This window comes from Embiotoca jacksoni, unplaced genomic scaffold (assembly GCF_022577435.1).
Source record: "Embiotoca jacksoni isolate LCO1_2020_lvr unplaced genomic scaffold, fEmbJac1.0.p SCAF_2, whole genome shotgun sequence".
NCBI lineage: Eukaryota > Metazoa > Chordata > Actinopteri > Embiotocidae > Embiotoca > Embiotoca jacksoni.
The window spans coordinates 8,004,531-8,020,766 of record NW_027185340.1 but is presented as its reverse complement, the minus strand read 5'-3'; the positions used below and the strand labels follow the sequence as shown (position 1 = coordinate 8,020,766).

The following is a 16,236-nucleotide window of genomic DNA, read 5'->3' as shown; positions in this document are numbered from 1 at the left end:
CCCAAAAAAAATAACAAAAATAAAAATGGTATCAACGACCACTTTTCCGGTCGGTCCGCGCCGATTCACCGGAGACGAAGTGGCGTCCGACCGCTTTGTTTTCCAGTTGTTGTTGTTGTTGTTGTTTTTAAAATCTCTTACAATAACGACTCGCGTTTTCCAGCAGCCGCCACCTGATTGACTCGCCGACACTTTTCAACGTTTTCCCGCCAAACGCATTTTTATTTATTTATATTTTTTTAATTTTTGGTGTTCACTTTGTCGAGGCTAAAGCCGTCCAAATTAAAAGGTAAGGAGTATCGACTAGCACCGATGCGTGCGCCTACTTTCTTTCACCCGTGGCTTCGCTGCGTCACGTCACACCACGACGTGTGTGTGTGTGTGTGTGTGTGTGTGTGTGTGTGTGTGTGTGTGTATATATATACACAAGCTCCCAAATCTCAATCCATAGAATGTAAATATAATACATGATATGCACATTATCATAAGTTTACAGATGAGGAAAGTTCTTCAAGTCCTATAGGTGTCCTACAATAATTTTGGTACAAAAAAAAAAACAACAACAAAAAAAAAAAGCCTCCGTTTTCCTCTTGTTGTTTTTATCTGCGCCGTTGGCAGGAAAAGTCTCCGGTCGTTCCCCGCGGCGACGGGCGAACACGGCTTCCCGCGGCCCGAACGGAGAGAGAGAATAACGGAGGCTAAGAGCTGACACGGAGGAGTCTGCGTTTCACCGTCGGGTTTATTCCTCGGCCTCCCGGCTCCGAGGGAAGGGCAGGCTGACGGCGTGCTCTTGAGCCAGGGCAGCCAGCTCCTTGAGGAACTCGCAGAAGACGACGGCGCAGTAGACGGCGTTCTTCACCCGCAGCGCCTCGGCTTGCTTCTCCAGACCCGACGCGGCGCCGCCGCCGCCGCCGCCGCCGGCGCCGCCTCCCCGGAACAGAGCGCTGTGCAGCGACTGGCCGCCGTCCCGTACGTGCGCGAGGGCGAGCTGGGCGGCGTGTCGCGCCCGGGTCGGGCTGTTGGTGTGGCGGAGGATCAGGTCTCCGAGAGACGGCTTGCGGCTCTTGACTGGAAGGGGCGGAAAAACACTCGTGTCATCGAAAGGGGCGGAAAGGAGAGGGGGGGGGGGGGGGGGGGGGGGGGAATACGGGACCGGAGGCGAATCTGAAGAACCCGCGGGGGCTTCGGATTGCTCGACTACCTGCTCCCTAACGTGAACCGCACGACTTCACAACACTTTCACTGCACAGATATTTAAATGAACACGACTGTTGCGGTGAGAGGAAATCTCCGAAAACTAAAAACACAAAACACGGCTACCGGGCCGGGGTGAAGTCTACCTCCTTCGGGGACAGACCGACTTGTTTCTGGATCATCGGCGTCATCGGCTTCAGCATCTTGAAACACGGTACAAGTAAATTAGTGATAAGAAAGAAACAACCGGAGGAATTTACTAAAAGGGAGTTCAACTGTGTTGGCGTTCATTTTGAAAAAGTCATTGCACTAACGGATTTGTTTTTTTTGTGTTTTTTTTGTTTTTTTTTGCAAGATGACGTTTCATTACGTCGCAAAACATTTCTTTTTTTTTTAAGTTATCCGCGATTCAAACTTCTCGCTTCAATTCTCTTTAAAGTTGAATTCTATGATTTGCACGACAGAGAATTAAAAAAAAAAAAAATAATACGATTTTAGACCAAATAATGCACCAAAAATATATATATATATAAATCGATCTATTTTTTTTTTAATGCAGAGTTCAGTGACAAAGCATACAGTGACTTATGGTCACATCATTTCACCAAATCACACCTGTATATATATATATATATATATATATATATTGACACGGTCTCTCCCGTTTCTTTACCCACCGAGTGAATCGGAGCGCCGCAGGGTCGGAACCGCCGCGGGCGAGTCGGTCCAGTCCACTTTGCCTCGGGCCACCAGGTACTGCTGGGCTTTCTTCAGCATGGCGGGGAAGTCCTCGTGAGAGGCGGCGAACGCCTCGATGCGGTTCTTCACGGAACCTAAAACCTGAAGGAGAGTCGAGCAACGCGGTTTTACGGTTTGGGGTTTTTAGATCTTCGAAAAAGGTGAAAACCTGATTTCGGTCGGTTGTTTGTCGGTTTTATCCCCTCCTCCCCCGCCCCCCCCCCCCCCCCCCCGGTCTTATAAAACGGGAGATTTATACGCGAGAGCTGCCGGGTGCCCGAGCCTCCCTCCCGAGTATCTCGTTTAATGGGGCGAAACATTTCAATTCTCGGGAGATCGCCCGGAGTCATCCCTCCAGGCTGAAACGTCCGTGACATCCCACGATATTAAGAGTGCTGAAATCACAGATATGGAGTGTTTTTCTTTTCATCTAAATAGAATATGACCGCGACGATAAGAGCCAGAGAGCGGTTACTGAAAACCCAGCGGGTGCGACTAAAACCGAAGTGGGATTTTTTTTTTTTTTCTTCTTTTTCAGTTTAGTCTCCTAAAAATATCATTAAAAAAAAACCAACAACAACATGGAAACTTTATGCAAATGCGATGGTGGGCTTCGTGATTTTTTTTTTGGAACCCAAAGCTGCACAGAAGTGAGGTGGGCTGAAAGTGGACAATCAGGAACTGGGAAAAAAAAAAACAAACCCAACAACATTACTTCACGAGCAAATACAACAAAAACAAAAACAGAACAAATATCTTCCCATTTGGTTGAGGAATGCTCACGTGATTTTCGTAAGCCCGGACGTACCTCCGGGGTTTCGCGGGGTGCGGCGTACCTGGATCAGCGACTTGACGCTGGGCTGGAAGACCATGTTGGTGTTGAGCAGGAAGGAGCGTAGGAGCGGCTGAGGGTAGCAGGCCAGCTGGGCCACGATGCCGGTGAGCAGGATGTTGACGTACAGCGAGTTTTGGAGCATGTTCTCCAGCTTGGCGAACAGAACCACCATGAACGGACCTGCGGAGAGAGGCGCGGGTGAGACTCGGGGCGCCGGACCGGGAGGGGGGGGGGAGGCGGAGCCTCGTTTCCCAGCACGCCTCCTTCCTTTGTAACTTTTGAGAATGAGGCGACCCGAGTTCGATCGGACCCAAGTGACCTAATTTATCTTGATCTGGGCCTTATTTATCTTTAATAAAACAACGTCGTTTTGGAACATTTTAATAAAGACAAATAAAGATACGAAAAAAAAAAAAAACCCAAGTGTTATACTAAAAAGGGAAGGGGGAGAGGGGGGAGGGGCGGACAGTGTTACTGAACGTAACTGATGTTCTGGAAAATTACTAATTCAGAAATTATTTCTGCTAATCCCTCATGCTGCATTAGTAGAAAGTGAAATGAATAAAATAAAAAAAAAAAACAACAACAAAACAAAAACACGAATGAACAAAAGCAGGCGTCGAAAACACGTGAAACAATGAAAGGACACTGTCGTGCGTCTCACCCGTGTACGGCTGGGAGACGGGCTGGTTGAGCGGCCTGGCAGGACTGCAGACGCCCGGCGCGGAGCCGTCGCCCGACAGCTTGGCCTCCGGGGCCGAGGAAAGCTGCTGCTGCTGCCGCTCCTCCTCCTGCTGCTGCCGCCGCCGCCGCTCGGCGGACGGAGACTCTCCGGCGGTCCCCTCCTGCGGGACGGCCGCTCGGCCCGCGCTCCTTCACCCGGTCCTCCAGCTCCCGCAGCTCCTGCGTGAAGGCCTCGATGCTGATGCCCTGACCGTTGGCGTCGGCGGGGAGCTGCGGGTCTCCCGGCGCCTGCTCCAGCAGCTCCTCGATGAGACTCTCCACGGACTGCTGCGTCTGGCCGGCCTCCGGGAGGTCGGGGGAGGCCGGGTGCGCGTTCGAGGCGTCGCCGGCCGGCCGCCCGGCGTCGGACGCGGGGCTCCGAGAGGGGCCCGGGGTCGGGCGGAGAGGTTTCGCGTCGCTGATGTCGCCGATGTCGCCGTGGCTGAACATGGACTGCGGCGGAGGCGCGCGGCTTTGGGAGGGGCGGGCGACGAGGGAGCCGTTCTGATTGGCGTTTTCGTCCAAGTACTGCCGCTCACCCAAGTCTCTCTTCACTTTCTTCACCTCCAGGCCTCTATCGCGACTGTCCGAGCACCCGTCGCCCTGCGCCGTCGTCCCGTTGTACATGGCCTGGTAGCTGACGGTGATGGCGGACGCGGGGACGCGAGGCGCCGGGGACGAGGCCGGGTGGGAGGCCGACAGAGGGGCGGCCGAGGACGAGGACGAGGACGGGACCAGAGGCGGTACGGGTTTGGGGAGCAGCTCCTCCCTCTGCAGGCTGCGTTTCTTGGAGCGCGGCGTGAGGCTGATGCAGTTGTTTTTGCCGATGGTGACGTCCCACTCGCCGCTGTCCCGCTCCGAGCTGCTCCACTCGGACCGCGCCGCCGCCACGATGGCCGCCCTCTGCTGGCCCGGAGGAGTGTTGCCGCTTCCCCCTTGCTGGAAGGAGAAGTGCTCGGGGAACATGGCTATGGAGGGATTGGAGGTAGGGGGGGGGCGGGGGCGGGGGCGACGCGTTCGGGGAGGGGTTCTCTCCGTCGTACGGCGCCGACCAATCGCGGCAGGCCCAGGAGCAAAGCTCGATGCCCCGCCGGGCGTCCTTGAGGTACTCCAGGTAACCGGAGTCCCAGTCCAGACACTCTGTGTGGGTCTGCTGCTGGTGCATCGGGCTGTCGGGGGGCACGGGGTGGGAGCCCGGAGGACCGGACTGCAGCGGCTCCATGCCGGTCGGGGTGGAGGGACCACCTCCTCCCGATCCACCTCCACTGCTCTGTTGGCGCATGAAGAAGGCCAAGCGGGACGGGGTGCTGGGTCTGGGAGGGGCCGGAGACTCAGCGCTGGGACTGTTCAGCACTGCAAGTTCATAACATATGAATATATATATATATATATATATATATATATAATATATGAATCACAAAAGGTCAGTTGGGATCGCCCCCCCCCCCCTTCCCGCTGACCCTGTTCAGGATAAAGCGGGTCTTGATAATGGACGGATGGACGGTCATTACGTGGACCCACGTTTCAAAGGTTTTTGACTGGCAACCAAAGACGTCTGATTGAAAATCAAAAACCCTTTTTTTAAAAGTAAAATTCTCCGTCTTCAATTCTTCAGTCGGTGACTAAAACCTTGTTTGCGATCGAGATCATTTTATCCTCACTTCATACGTTTCCCACTTTACAAGTTTGGTTGAAACTGTACTTTGTGCTGCATTAATAACACATAAAACAAACTTCACTCCCATCCCTCGCTGACAACTTTAGTTTCTGCCGTGATGATTAATATTGACAAAAATGCAAGAGCACAAATTACTAATTTAAGCGTACGAATACAATATTAATCCTCAAAACTGCTCTGTTGGCACATTCACTCTTACTCCTCTTTGCCTAATGTTCCTCACAGAACATGGAGAAAAAAAGCAATTAAAAAAAAAAAAAAAAAAAAAAAAACACCACCAAAATTCAACACAACGTTTTTAGCGTTAACATCCATAGTTGCAACACTTCATGTTTCCGACGGCTGTTCGTTGCCCACCTTTGCCCCAGAAGGCGTCCTCGTCCCTCTCCGGCGCGTTGAGCCGGCAGCACTCCGGGATCAGCGACAGGAACTTGTCGGCCGACTTTCCGTACAGGTCGGTCTCCCTGATGGCACGGCGCTGACTCAGCATTACATGAGTACATGGCAGAAGATACCTGGGAGCCAAAAACACGCACAAAAAAAGAAAGAAATGTGTAAATCATTTTGTTTTTTTTATTAAAAACGGGGCGTGCAATTCGGAACATTTTTGGTTATTTCCTTGCAATAATAAGACTTAAGAATTAAGTAAGCCTCTCCAAATTCAGCTTTATCGACAAAAATAGCTCCTCATTCACAGTCAGCAAAGGCTCTTCAACCTCTACTCTTCGTATTATTATTAAGTGTGTGGTAAATTCCATAAGTGTACAAAAAAAAAAAATGTCGCCCGTGTTCGATGTTGCCGACCGTCTGTTTTGTAAACTCGAAACATGGTTCTTTAAAAGTCCGAAAATCAAAAAAAAAAAAAGAAAAGAAAAAGATAAGAGCAAAAATATCTCCAGCTTTCAGTTTTCTGTGACCTGCGCCATGATTTTTTTTTTTTTATCTGGGGAAGGGAGTACATATGACTTTCTTCATTAAGAAATTAAACTTTTTTTTTTTTTTTCACTTTTAACCCCCCAAAAATATCACATCAAACAAAGGCAAATTTCTCATCCCCCCCCCAATCATCAAAACAATTTTTTTTCGGGCGACTGCATAATTTCACTTTTATTTAAAACCTCATTTCCTCCGTCAGTGTTGGGTACTTTTTATCTTGCTGTGGCAAACCAGCTGGCGACACGCTGCAGTTCAAAAGATTCTCCCACATCGCTAATGATAAAACACAAAGTAGTACAAAGTCACCGGCAGCTCGAGCGGAATTGGTCCTGAACATTAAATCACGGGAGGGAAAACCGCCGCCGCCGCTGCACCGTAGGAAGCCGGCAAAAGTGTGGAAATGTGGCCACGAAATGTTCCCTTTCAGAACAAACACCTGTTTATTGACCAATGCGTAAATACATTTCACAAATAAATGAAAACGTTCAAAAGGACCCAGGTAATTGGTACGTCATAAAACAGATGAGGAAAAAATAAAATAAAATAAAAAATACTCCTCCCGACGACCACCGCGCTGCAACGGTCGTCTGAAATGACGGGCCGTCGTGAAAAAAAAAAAAAATGAAATTTGCATCTTTAAATGAGCCTATTAAACATTCGGGAAGATGCTCAGATGTGCGGACGCACCTGAGAACGAGCTGCAGCATGATGTCTTCGCAGTTCAGGGACAGGAGAGTCCTGAAGAGGCTCAACGAAACCATGCAGAGCTGCAACACACACGGAAGCTGATTAGAAGACGGTCGTTATGGCGACAGAGATGAAAGGCGTTTGAAGGACAATCTGAAGTCGTTTTAAATGACTTCTGTCCGACAGGCCTCGAAATGACTAAACTGCGACACACCTTTCGTCTTTCCTCTGATTTCGAACGCGTCTTCTAGCAATGGCACGCGGGGAACCCCGCGGTCGGTGCTGCCGCTTTATTCAATATAACGCGAGACGCGTCTTTCCTTTCAAACTAAAATATCAACTTTCTGCTGGGTTTCCTGAAAGACAGAAACACCCGCAACGCGATATAGTGATGAAATTCTGTTGTACTTCTCCGAAACACCAATATTGTTCCAGACTGGCTGACTATTTATTTGGATAGAATTTAAGATCGTGTTCAAACATTTCACTGCGGCTCATTTCACCAAATAATAATGAACGTGCAACCAAAGAGTCAAGCGACAGAGGAGCTCATCACGACACACACACACACACACACACACACACGCACGCGCGCGCACGCACACGCACACACACACACACACACAGCATGCATACGGACCCTTGAATTGCTGCTGATGCGCGTGAGCAGCGTGTCCAGGATGGTGTCGTTGTCGTGGCGATGCAGCAGGATGAAGCGCAGGAAGGTTTTGAGGAGGGACGTCTCGGTCACGCTGCGCAGGAACAGGTCCAGGTAGGCGGTGCTGGCGATCATCTCGTCCACCGACGACTGCAAACACACACAGAGAAGTTTCTGTTCGCGAGCGCCAAAGACGCCGACGCGACGACCGTCACGGGTCTGAGGCTAAAAGCGGAAAATAAGACCACTCATTCAAAAAAAAAAAAAAAAAAAAAAAATTGTGAAAGCGCTTGGCGACTCGCGTTACAGAACGTCAGCCAGTCCTCAAAGTTCTAGTTCTCCGCGCTCATTTACTTCGAGCGCGGTAAAATGTCAGCAAAAGAGGATCCCTAACGAAAGCGCTCCCCCTCATCCCGTTTGACCTAAGAGGGTCAGTCCGGCCAGACGGCGGCGTCCCTCCCGACGTCACGGCTTTGCCAAACAATTCTTCCGCAACTATTTTCAAACAAAAAAAAGCGGCTCCGGCATTACCTTCCCGCCCGCCTGTCCTTTACCTTGTGCAGCGCCGGGCCCATGACGGGCACGAGGAAGCCGTTGTGGAGGTAGTCCAGGAGCTGCGAGCGCACCAGCGGATGGGCGACCTGCACCACGGCGTTGCAGAACTCCAACGAGTTCATGAAGAGCACGAGCGACGACACGCCCATCCAGTCCTCCCGCCGCAGGGCGTGCCAGTCGTCTCCTCGCACTTCGATCTTCCTGGGCAGCGAGGAGTAGAGGGCGCTGAGGCCCGTCGCCAGCACCTGAGGAGGGTCGGAGATGCGGCGTCAAGATAAAAAAAAAAAAAAAAAAAAAGGCCGCCGGTCTCGGGTTCGGCCGGCGACTCGCTTGGAAACGTTACCGGGTGTTCTCGCGGTCGTGAAATTACTTGGAAATGTTATTAAAGAAGAGAAAGTGTTTTGGCAGGCCTGGGATTGGTTTGGAAAGATTTGAAACGTGCCGTGTGTTTGGTTTAAACACGTTTATGAAAATCCCAAAACATTAATCTTGAGCAAAATATGTTCTTTGTGCGACTCGTTTTAAAGATCTAGAGCTCCGCAGACTCGTCGGGCTCGCGTGCGCTCGAAGCTCCGCTGCCGCGGTCGGTCCCCCGCCCCTCAGCCCTGAACCCGCCCCCGAGCGTAACAACCAATCACGGGCAGCTCTTTCTTATTTCACACTACGAGTGTATAGTCACTGAAATGGGGTCAAATATGCTGAGAAAGTTACGGAAAATACATGTGACGAAAATGCGTGTGATTCTTAAACTGGAATTTTTTTTGGGGGGAAGATTGTTGCAGATAAATTGATGTTTTTTTTTGGAGCTACAAACAACTACAAATGATGAATCAATGAATCAGGAGAATAATCAGCATGTTGATGAACATTTTTACATCATACTAAGTAGCGGACCAATACGAGCGCTCTGAAACCGTCCGTTGCTACCGACAGCTGCTAACGTTTTGTGCCGAAATATAATTTGTTGTAGCCTTGAAAAAGGGTTTAAATGAGCGCGAGGACTTCCAAGGACGTACGGTCCTGATATTTTTACAGTGCAGCTGAGAGCCCGCACATATTTCTGTGTTTTGACAACATCTGATGACATTTATGAAACTGTATTTTTTTAAATACCGCTTGCTGGACCATTGAAAATATAAACTGCAATGGAAAAAAAACACAACAACCTTGGCCTGACAAAGCCAACAATTAGTTCATTATTTATTCCCAAAAACGTTGGACCATTACTTCAGCGGGAAGTCCCATTCGAGATCAAAAATCGCTTCCACGGGGAAGTCGCCTTACAAACTTACAAACGTTAAAAATGCAGCATTCGCGACATAATATATATATAAAATCCACAATAGAACAGCAATTCAAACACCGCGGCCTGTTATGCAAAACAGTCGCCTCGTTCTCTCCGCTGCCTCGAAATTCATCAATGGACACAAGTGTCTAATTTTAGATCCTTCGGTAAGTTCTTCCCTGCACGAGGTGCAGAGAAGGAAAAATGCGGTTCCCCCCCCCCCCCCCCCCCCCCAGATCAGTGGAAGCGTTCACAAGCGACACGCTGAAGCCGACGGAGAGGAGAGGAGAGGAGAGGAGAGGAGAGGAGAGGAGAGGAGAGGAGAGGAGAGGAGAGGAGCTGCTCACGCAGACGTCTTCCACTTTCTAAAGCTGCATCCGAAAGTGTCAGCCAGCGCCGGTTATAACGCGCGAGAGAACGCGCCGACGGAAAACGGCGAGACTCGGGCGGAGAGGAACATTCGGTCTTTGATGCCACCTCCGCCGGACCTTTTCAGCGGTAAGTAGGTCAGATGCTGGAAGGGAGATGAGCGGAAAGTAGCTGAGCTCGCTCTTCAACACCGCAGCGTTCAGACGGGGGTTTGGATTTAAACCCGGTGGGGGGGGGGGGGTCCTCGTATTTGAATGTGCGCAAACGCACGGTCCGAATGAAACGCAACAGCTGGATTCAGTAAATGTACATCTTGAGGGGGGCTAGAAGGAAAAATGTGGCTCTTTCATTACATCTAGTGGCAGCTGTAGGGAAGTACAACTTACGAATCTTACTGTTTCCTTAGTAACCCCCCCCCCCCCAAAAAAAAAAAAAAATAATAATAAAAAAAACAACAACAAAAACAACAACAACCCTAAAACAAGTCCCATCCTCAGTTCATGATGGCGGTGCATTTAAAGCACGATCACAAACCGATAAAAGATCATTTTCTCTTTTCATCTACGCCGTTTTCTTTCGACCCGTTAAGAGCAGCACGGTGGAGTTATTTCTCAGCTGTAGTTTATAGGCCTCGCCGCAGTAGCCAACACTGCAGTCGAGGTCGTGTCGAGGTGGCACAGAATAGAGATACTTCGAAAAAAAAAAAAAAAAAGAAAACATCATAACCCGCTTACGAGTGCACTCTAAATAATGTAAATGCTCTCAGAGAGGAAGCGGAATATCTGACAGGAAACGTCACTCAAAGGAGTTTCTTTTTTCTTTCTTTTTTTTTTTTTAACGGTTAAAAAACGTCAAGAAAAATCCCGTTTCAGTTCATCTGTTTATCCTTGAACACGGTAAATGTGTGATGCCGGGTGAGCCGGTTACTTTTGAAGATGTCGGCAGGAAGCCTTTGAGCTGAGACAGAGCTGATAGGATGTAGATAAGGACTAACGGTCTGTCAGAGCGCATAGTCATCTCCTTCCCCTTCCATTATCACACGCCATCACTGATGCAGCAGTATGAGACAGCGCACGCACACACGCACACGCACACACACACACACACACACACACACACACACACACACGCACACCTCTCCGTCTTAAAAGCAGCGTCCGAAGGCAAGTCAGGCTCCCACATTATAAGCTGTCCTCATCTATCACTTCAATAGAGTCGGTCATATCTATGCGCGTATTACAACTCGCGTAAGAGACAGAATTTGACTATTAATGTGAATTTTTGTTCTGTCGGTGAAAGGTTCAGCGGCTGTGAAATCAGCTTTTTGACCATGTAGCAGAAGAAAAAAAAAAAAAAAGACAGGTTGGTTATCTGCAAACAAAAACACAGTTGGATTTACTTTCTGGATGGAAACTGAAAACTTTACAGGATGTTGTAGATGTCAAATCCAAATGTCTGCATGTCTAATTTTCACTTTAACATCCTCATGGCTTTTTTTTTTTTTTCGGAGTCCTGATTTATTAACATTAGAACAAAATAATTGATGACTGCTTTGACTGCGAGTCAGGAAATCCAACCTCGAAGGGGTTTGACTCGAGTCTGGTTTTCAGCTATCAAACACACGGTTAGAGTTAAATTGACCAAAAAATAAATAAAATAAAAATAATAATTAAAAAAAAAAAGAGATGAGGTTGAAAATACGGTAACAAAAATATACTCGTCAAAAAGCTGGCGTCGCTCACCGGGCAGAAGTAGGAGTTCTCGGAGATGTACCGGGCCACCGCCTCGTGGCTGGCGGAGGCCGCCATGACCAGCAGCAGCGCGTCTCGGGCCTGCTGCCCGATGGCTCCGTCCCGGTGGATGAACGGCACGAGGATGGAGAAGATCAGCAGGTTGGTGGAGCCCTGTTGGGCCGGAGCGGCCCGGAACAGCATCTCCAGAACCACCGGCTGCCGGGCCATGGACACGCACACCTGTGGGAGGAGTTGACAGAGCTGTCAAAAACAAATCGACGCGACTGTCGAGTCTAACGTAGTGATGTGAAACGCGAAGAATCGGTTATCGTTCCAACTGAGGCGGAGGCATTAAGATGAGCGGTATTAATCCCCGACGTGTGCTTGATGCTTTAAAATAACAGAATCTTACGGGTTGAAAGGTGTCTCGATGAACACGGTTGATTTTTTTTTTTTTTTTCCCCATGACTATTTGTTTACACTTTGTTTTCTATCCAACAGCGATAGTAGAGAAAGTGACAGGAGAAGCGAGGAGGTGACATCCATCAGATGACCCTGACGATCAAACTGTCGTTATATCTCGTGTGTCTTCACCACTCAGCTACTCGATGCACTGCTGAATGCCCTTCTGTTTTTTGTTTTTTTTGTTGTTTTTTTACACGCATTTCCCACTGACAAGGTGTTTTTAACAGCTTTAATGCTCGACATTATCGTACATTTTCTCACCTTCTAAACAACGATTCTGCTGCGTACACTGGCTGACAGCGGTTTGGTCGAGGACACACACACACACACACACACACTACAACACTGATCTTAATTATGGTAAAGATTCGGGCTTCACAGCAGATCTGGACTAAGTTCAGTCCATGTTTCGTGCTCGGGGGAAACAAAAATAAAAAATAAAAAAGCCATGCGGTGCTTAATGACTGTTATTGTTTGCCTTCTCATTCATTTGCTGCCTGGCATTGAAGCCAGACCTCCCTGGACTGAAATCATCACCTGGTGGGATAAAAGTGTCCAAAGTTGAAAAAACGCCAAGAGTAAAAAAAAAAAAAAAAAAAAAAAAAAAAAAAGTAGAGCGGGCAGGAAATGGAAATTGGTTCAATTTAGTTTGTCAGATTTCAGCCGAAGCTCGACCGTCCCTCCGGATGGAGGTCTCGCTGCAGCACTTGTCGTCCTTTCTCCTCGAACGTACAATCATTTTCAGCCGTCTACGAACTCAAACCAAAACGTGTACATGGTGTGTAAAAATGTGACTTGTAGGAGCTCTCGTGTTTCGTAGGCCTTTGCGGTCTCTCTCTCTCTCTCTCTCTGTCTCTAATGTAAGACGGCGCGTGTTCGTGTACCTGGTTGAGCAGCAGCACCAGGCTGTTCTCCAGCGCCGAGGGACAGCCGAGTTCTGGGTCAGCGCAGGCTCCCAGCAGCCTCATCAGCGGGTGGAGGACGGCCGTGTGCTGCAGCAGAGGCTGCTGGGACTGGCCGATGAGCATCTCGAACAGCTTGAGCAGCGCCCCCTGGCTGTCCGGGTCCAGGCCGCGGTGGAGGTGCCACTGAACCAGGCGCTCCAGGATGCCCTCGGTGACCACCAGCTCCAGTATGGGGCCCATGGGCGCCACGCCGGCGCCGCCCTCCGAGCTCTCGGCGGGCCGCTCCTCCGCCAGCAGGCACAGCATCTGGTCGGTGTTATTTCTGACTGCGGTCAGGTCGTCGCTGGAGGATGACGTCTCGTGCTGCTCCAACACCCAAGAGACCTGAGCAGAGGAAGGAAGGACTGGGTTTTAGTGTACTGTTAATGATAATTGTAAAAAAAAAAAAAAAAATAACGGGACCGACCTTTTCTCATCAATCCACACAGGCCTCTTATGACGATGCCCTCAATTTGGTATAAGATTTGATCGCAAGTGGTCACGTGAGAAGCACGTGTGCAAACAGCTGCACACTTGTGATCGGATCAGCCAGGACATATGGAAAAGCCAGGTGTGAAACGAGGTTGGTGAAGGATTTTCATCGATCATTAGCGTTCAAGGTGAGAATCTTTGTCCTAGTAGACGTGTCGAAAATGTTTCAGGCTGTACTTTCTACCCTTAATAATATATTCAAAACGGAGTACATTGTTGTACTTGTTCAAATGGAATTGCTAAAATATCTTGACGGATAAACGCGAGAAAAATAATTAGCCGCGCTGCTACACAATTCTTTTTGTAAAATACGATGGAACAAAATTGCATTATAATAGTCCAAAAAAAAAAAAAAAAAAAAGGTAAACTGTTTAAAGGAGAGAAGTTTCACAACATGTATCAAGAGGTCTACCAGTAGCACGACTGCAGCAGTGATGAACTTGCAGATAAAACTCGAAGCGGTGAATATTTCACAACAAAAACATGCTCTCCCATGAAACCGCTTATATTTGTATGATGCAATCCATTTGCAGCATATTCACATATTAAAACTAGTATTTGCTTCTTCTTCTGTAATACATTTCTCCTCAAAATAATAATAATAATAATAATAATACAATTTAAAAAAAATAAAAAACATCCATGTAAAAGTCTGATCTTGAAAGACTGCGGTGGCAAAGTTTACACAACCTGCAATCGCACCACAACACGCCAAGAGACGAACACTCAAGATGTCTTCCGCAGCAACGGGGCTCTGTCACCTAGAAAACGTGTCCGGGACATCAGCCAGCCTCGCTGTTAAAGCATTCTTGACTTGACTCGTCAGCACCGGCACAGCCAAAGTGAAGCTGTGAACATCCACACTCGGTGTGAGGACAGATAATCATTCGCTGAAACGAAAACAGAGCTTTGAACTCCTAACTGGTCTTTCTGCCGTTTACCGTCGACAACAAGTGAATATTTGCCTACAAAACGGGAAAAACATGCAAATATTTTCCTCCGACCGTCCAGAAATCAGTGTGAGAGTGCGGTTTTAGTGGCGAGTTGACGAAGCGGGTAAGTTGATCGACAGAATATACTTTTTTTTTTTTTTCATCAACAGAAACATTGTGAAAAAAAACAAAAACAAAAAACACATTTCTTCATTGTATTCTCAGCAATTTTTCAAAACAATAAATTCAGACAAATTTAAGACGACTGGAGGACACTGAAGAAAAAAAACAACCTGATTTTCAGGCTGGTTCTGCGCACGTATATATATTGTGAGTGTTTTTGTCGGCCCGATCGGCTGGAGAATCTCACCGAGTGATCGGCGTTTCGCATTCAGACGGCGAAACCGCGACTTTCCATTTCAAATTAAAAGCTCATCTCGGCGGCGGCGGGGCAAAGCGGGAGAAGCCCGGACGCTCCCGTTCCCGCTCGACAGACTTAAAAACGACCCTCGGAGAGTCACGCCGAATCTCTCAAATCGACACCATCTCGTCTCCGTGTTCGGATTTGGCTGAAGGGGTGCGATTTTTGACACAAATTGTGGCGATTGGGCGGTGAGCGTTGGCGCTGCTTTGAGCTGCCTCCGTGAGCAGCGAGAGCAAACCGGCCAATTTACACCGAGGCGGTGTAACGTCTCCGCAGCGACAACCCTTTACTTCCATTTGAACTTCTGGCTTTTTAACGATGCGAAAGTCTTAAAAACGCACAACGGCGGAGCAGTTTCCTCATTTAGAGGGTGTCTCCTTTAATAGGCCAAAAAAAAAACTCGGTAACTATCATGTAAACAGTAGCTCACTTCCTTCATCAAAACTGACATGCATGTTATTAAAAAAAAAAAGGAAAGGCTGAGGCTAATTAGTAGTGAGGAGAAGGGTCGGGTGTGTGTGGGGGAGGGGGGGGGGGAGGGTTGTGTCTCCAGCTCACCTGTCTCCAGTGGTTCTCAAACACCATGAGGCAGGTCTCCGGGTCGGCGGTGCAGGGGCTGGACGGAGCGGCGCTCCGGCCGGACCGACTCCCGGAACCCCGCGGGTTCAACCTGCTCAGCCAGCTCATACTGGACCCCGGAGGGAGGCAGGTCAAAGGTCAGAAGGGGAAACAGTTCAAAAAAAAAAAAAAAAAAAAAAAAAAAAAAGGTCGGGGTGTAAAACCGACGGAAGGAAAGGAAAAAAAAATTAAAGACAAAGATGCTGAGGGAAGGGAGGAGGAAAGTGAGAGAAGAGGGGAGGGAACGTGTATCCAAACTGAGCGGAGGAGGAAGAGGAGGAGGTCGGCTGAACGCTCTGTCGCTGCCGGTCAGTGGAGGTCTTGGAAAAGGCAGGCGGTTTTTAGAAACTGTGTGACCCTGTCCTCCCTGTAGACCCTGTCATCCAGTCTGAAGCCAACACCACTCCATAGCCGGTCAGGACGGGGGACTCTGCTCTGTGTAAGCAAACAAACAAACAGAGAGAGAAAAAAAAAACAAGAGCATAAACATCAACGTGTGACGCTGAAAACCCAAGAAGAACCTTTACAGCTCCAATGTGTTTACATGACGACGGCTGAGTACCAAACATGGACTCTGTCACGGCACCAACCGAACTGCTTTGATATTATCTCGCCATGAAAGAGGGCTTTTCATCGGGTACCAAACTTTAATATCGCCCTTATTTCACTCTTTTTAAACTAACTGGGAGACGATGAGGGAACCTCTGGAAATTGCAGCTGCGCTCTCCCTCTCAACTGCATGAACATGTAAGATTCGTGCCGTGATATGTCACGTAATGAGCGATGTCATCCATCCCAGGACGGCCAATAACTGCGCATGCAGACATTTGCCTCCGAAATAAAACGCATATTCTGAACGCGGTCAGCCGAGTGAGACGCGAGGGAGCGGACGGCATCGGGGCGGGGGGGGACAGAGGAAGCCCTGTGTGTCGACGGGTGCGGAGCCCCCCCCCCCCGCCGAAGTATTATT

The 16,236-nt window shown here is 48.8% G+C and overlaps 1 protein-coding gene across 1 annotated transcript; it reads right to left on the bottom strand.

Annotated features, from left to right (window-relative positions):
- On the bottom strand, positions 1-15,370 carry fhip1b (FHF complex subunit HOOK interacting protein 1B). Its single transcript, XM_069154347.1, is given in 13 exon segments — positions 1-1,068; positions 1,872-2,034; positions 2,769-2,947; positions 3,432-3,633; positions 3,635-4,486; positions 4,488-4,843; positions 5,526-5,683; positions 6,792-6,871; positions 7,432-7,599; positions 8,004-8,249; positions 11,401-11,631; positions 12,741-13,145; positions 15,207-15,370. Coding segments are annotated over 13 exon segments (3,498 nt in total). The 5' UTR covers positions 15,336-15,370; the 3' UTR covers positions 1-739.
- Between the last annotated feature and the right edge of the window lie 866 nt (positions 15,371-16,236).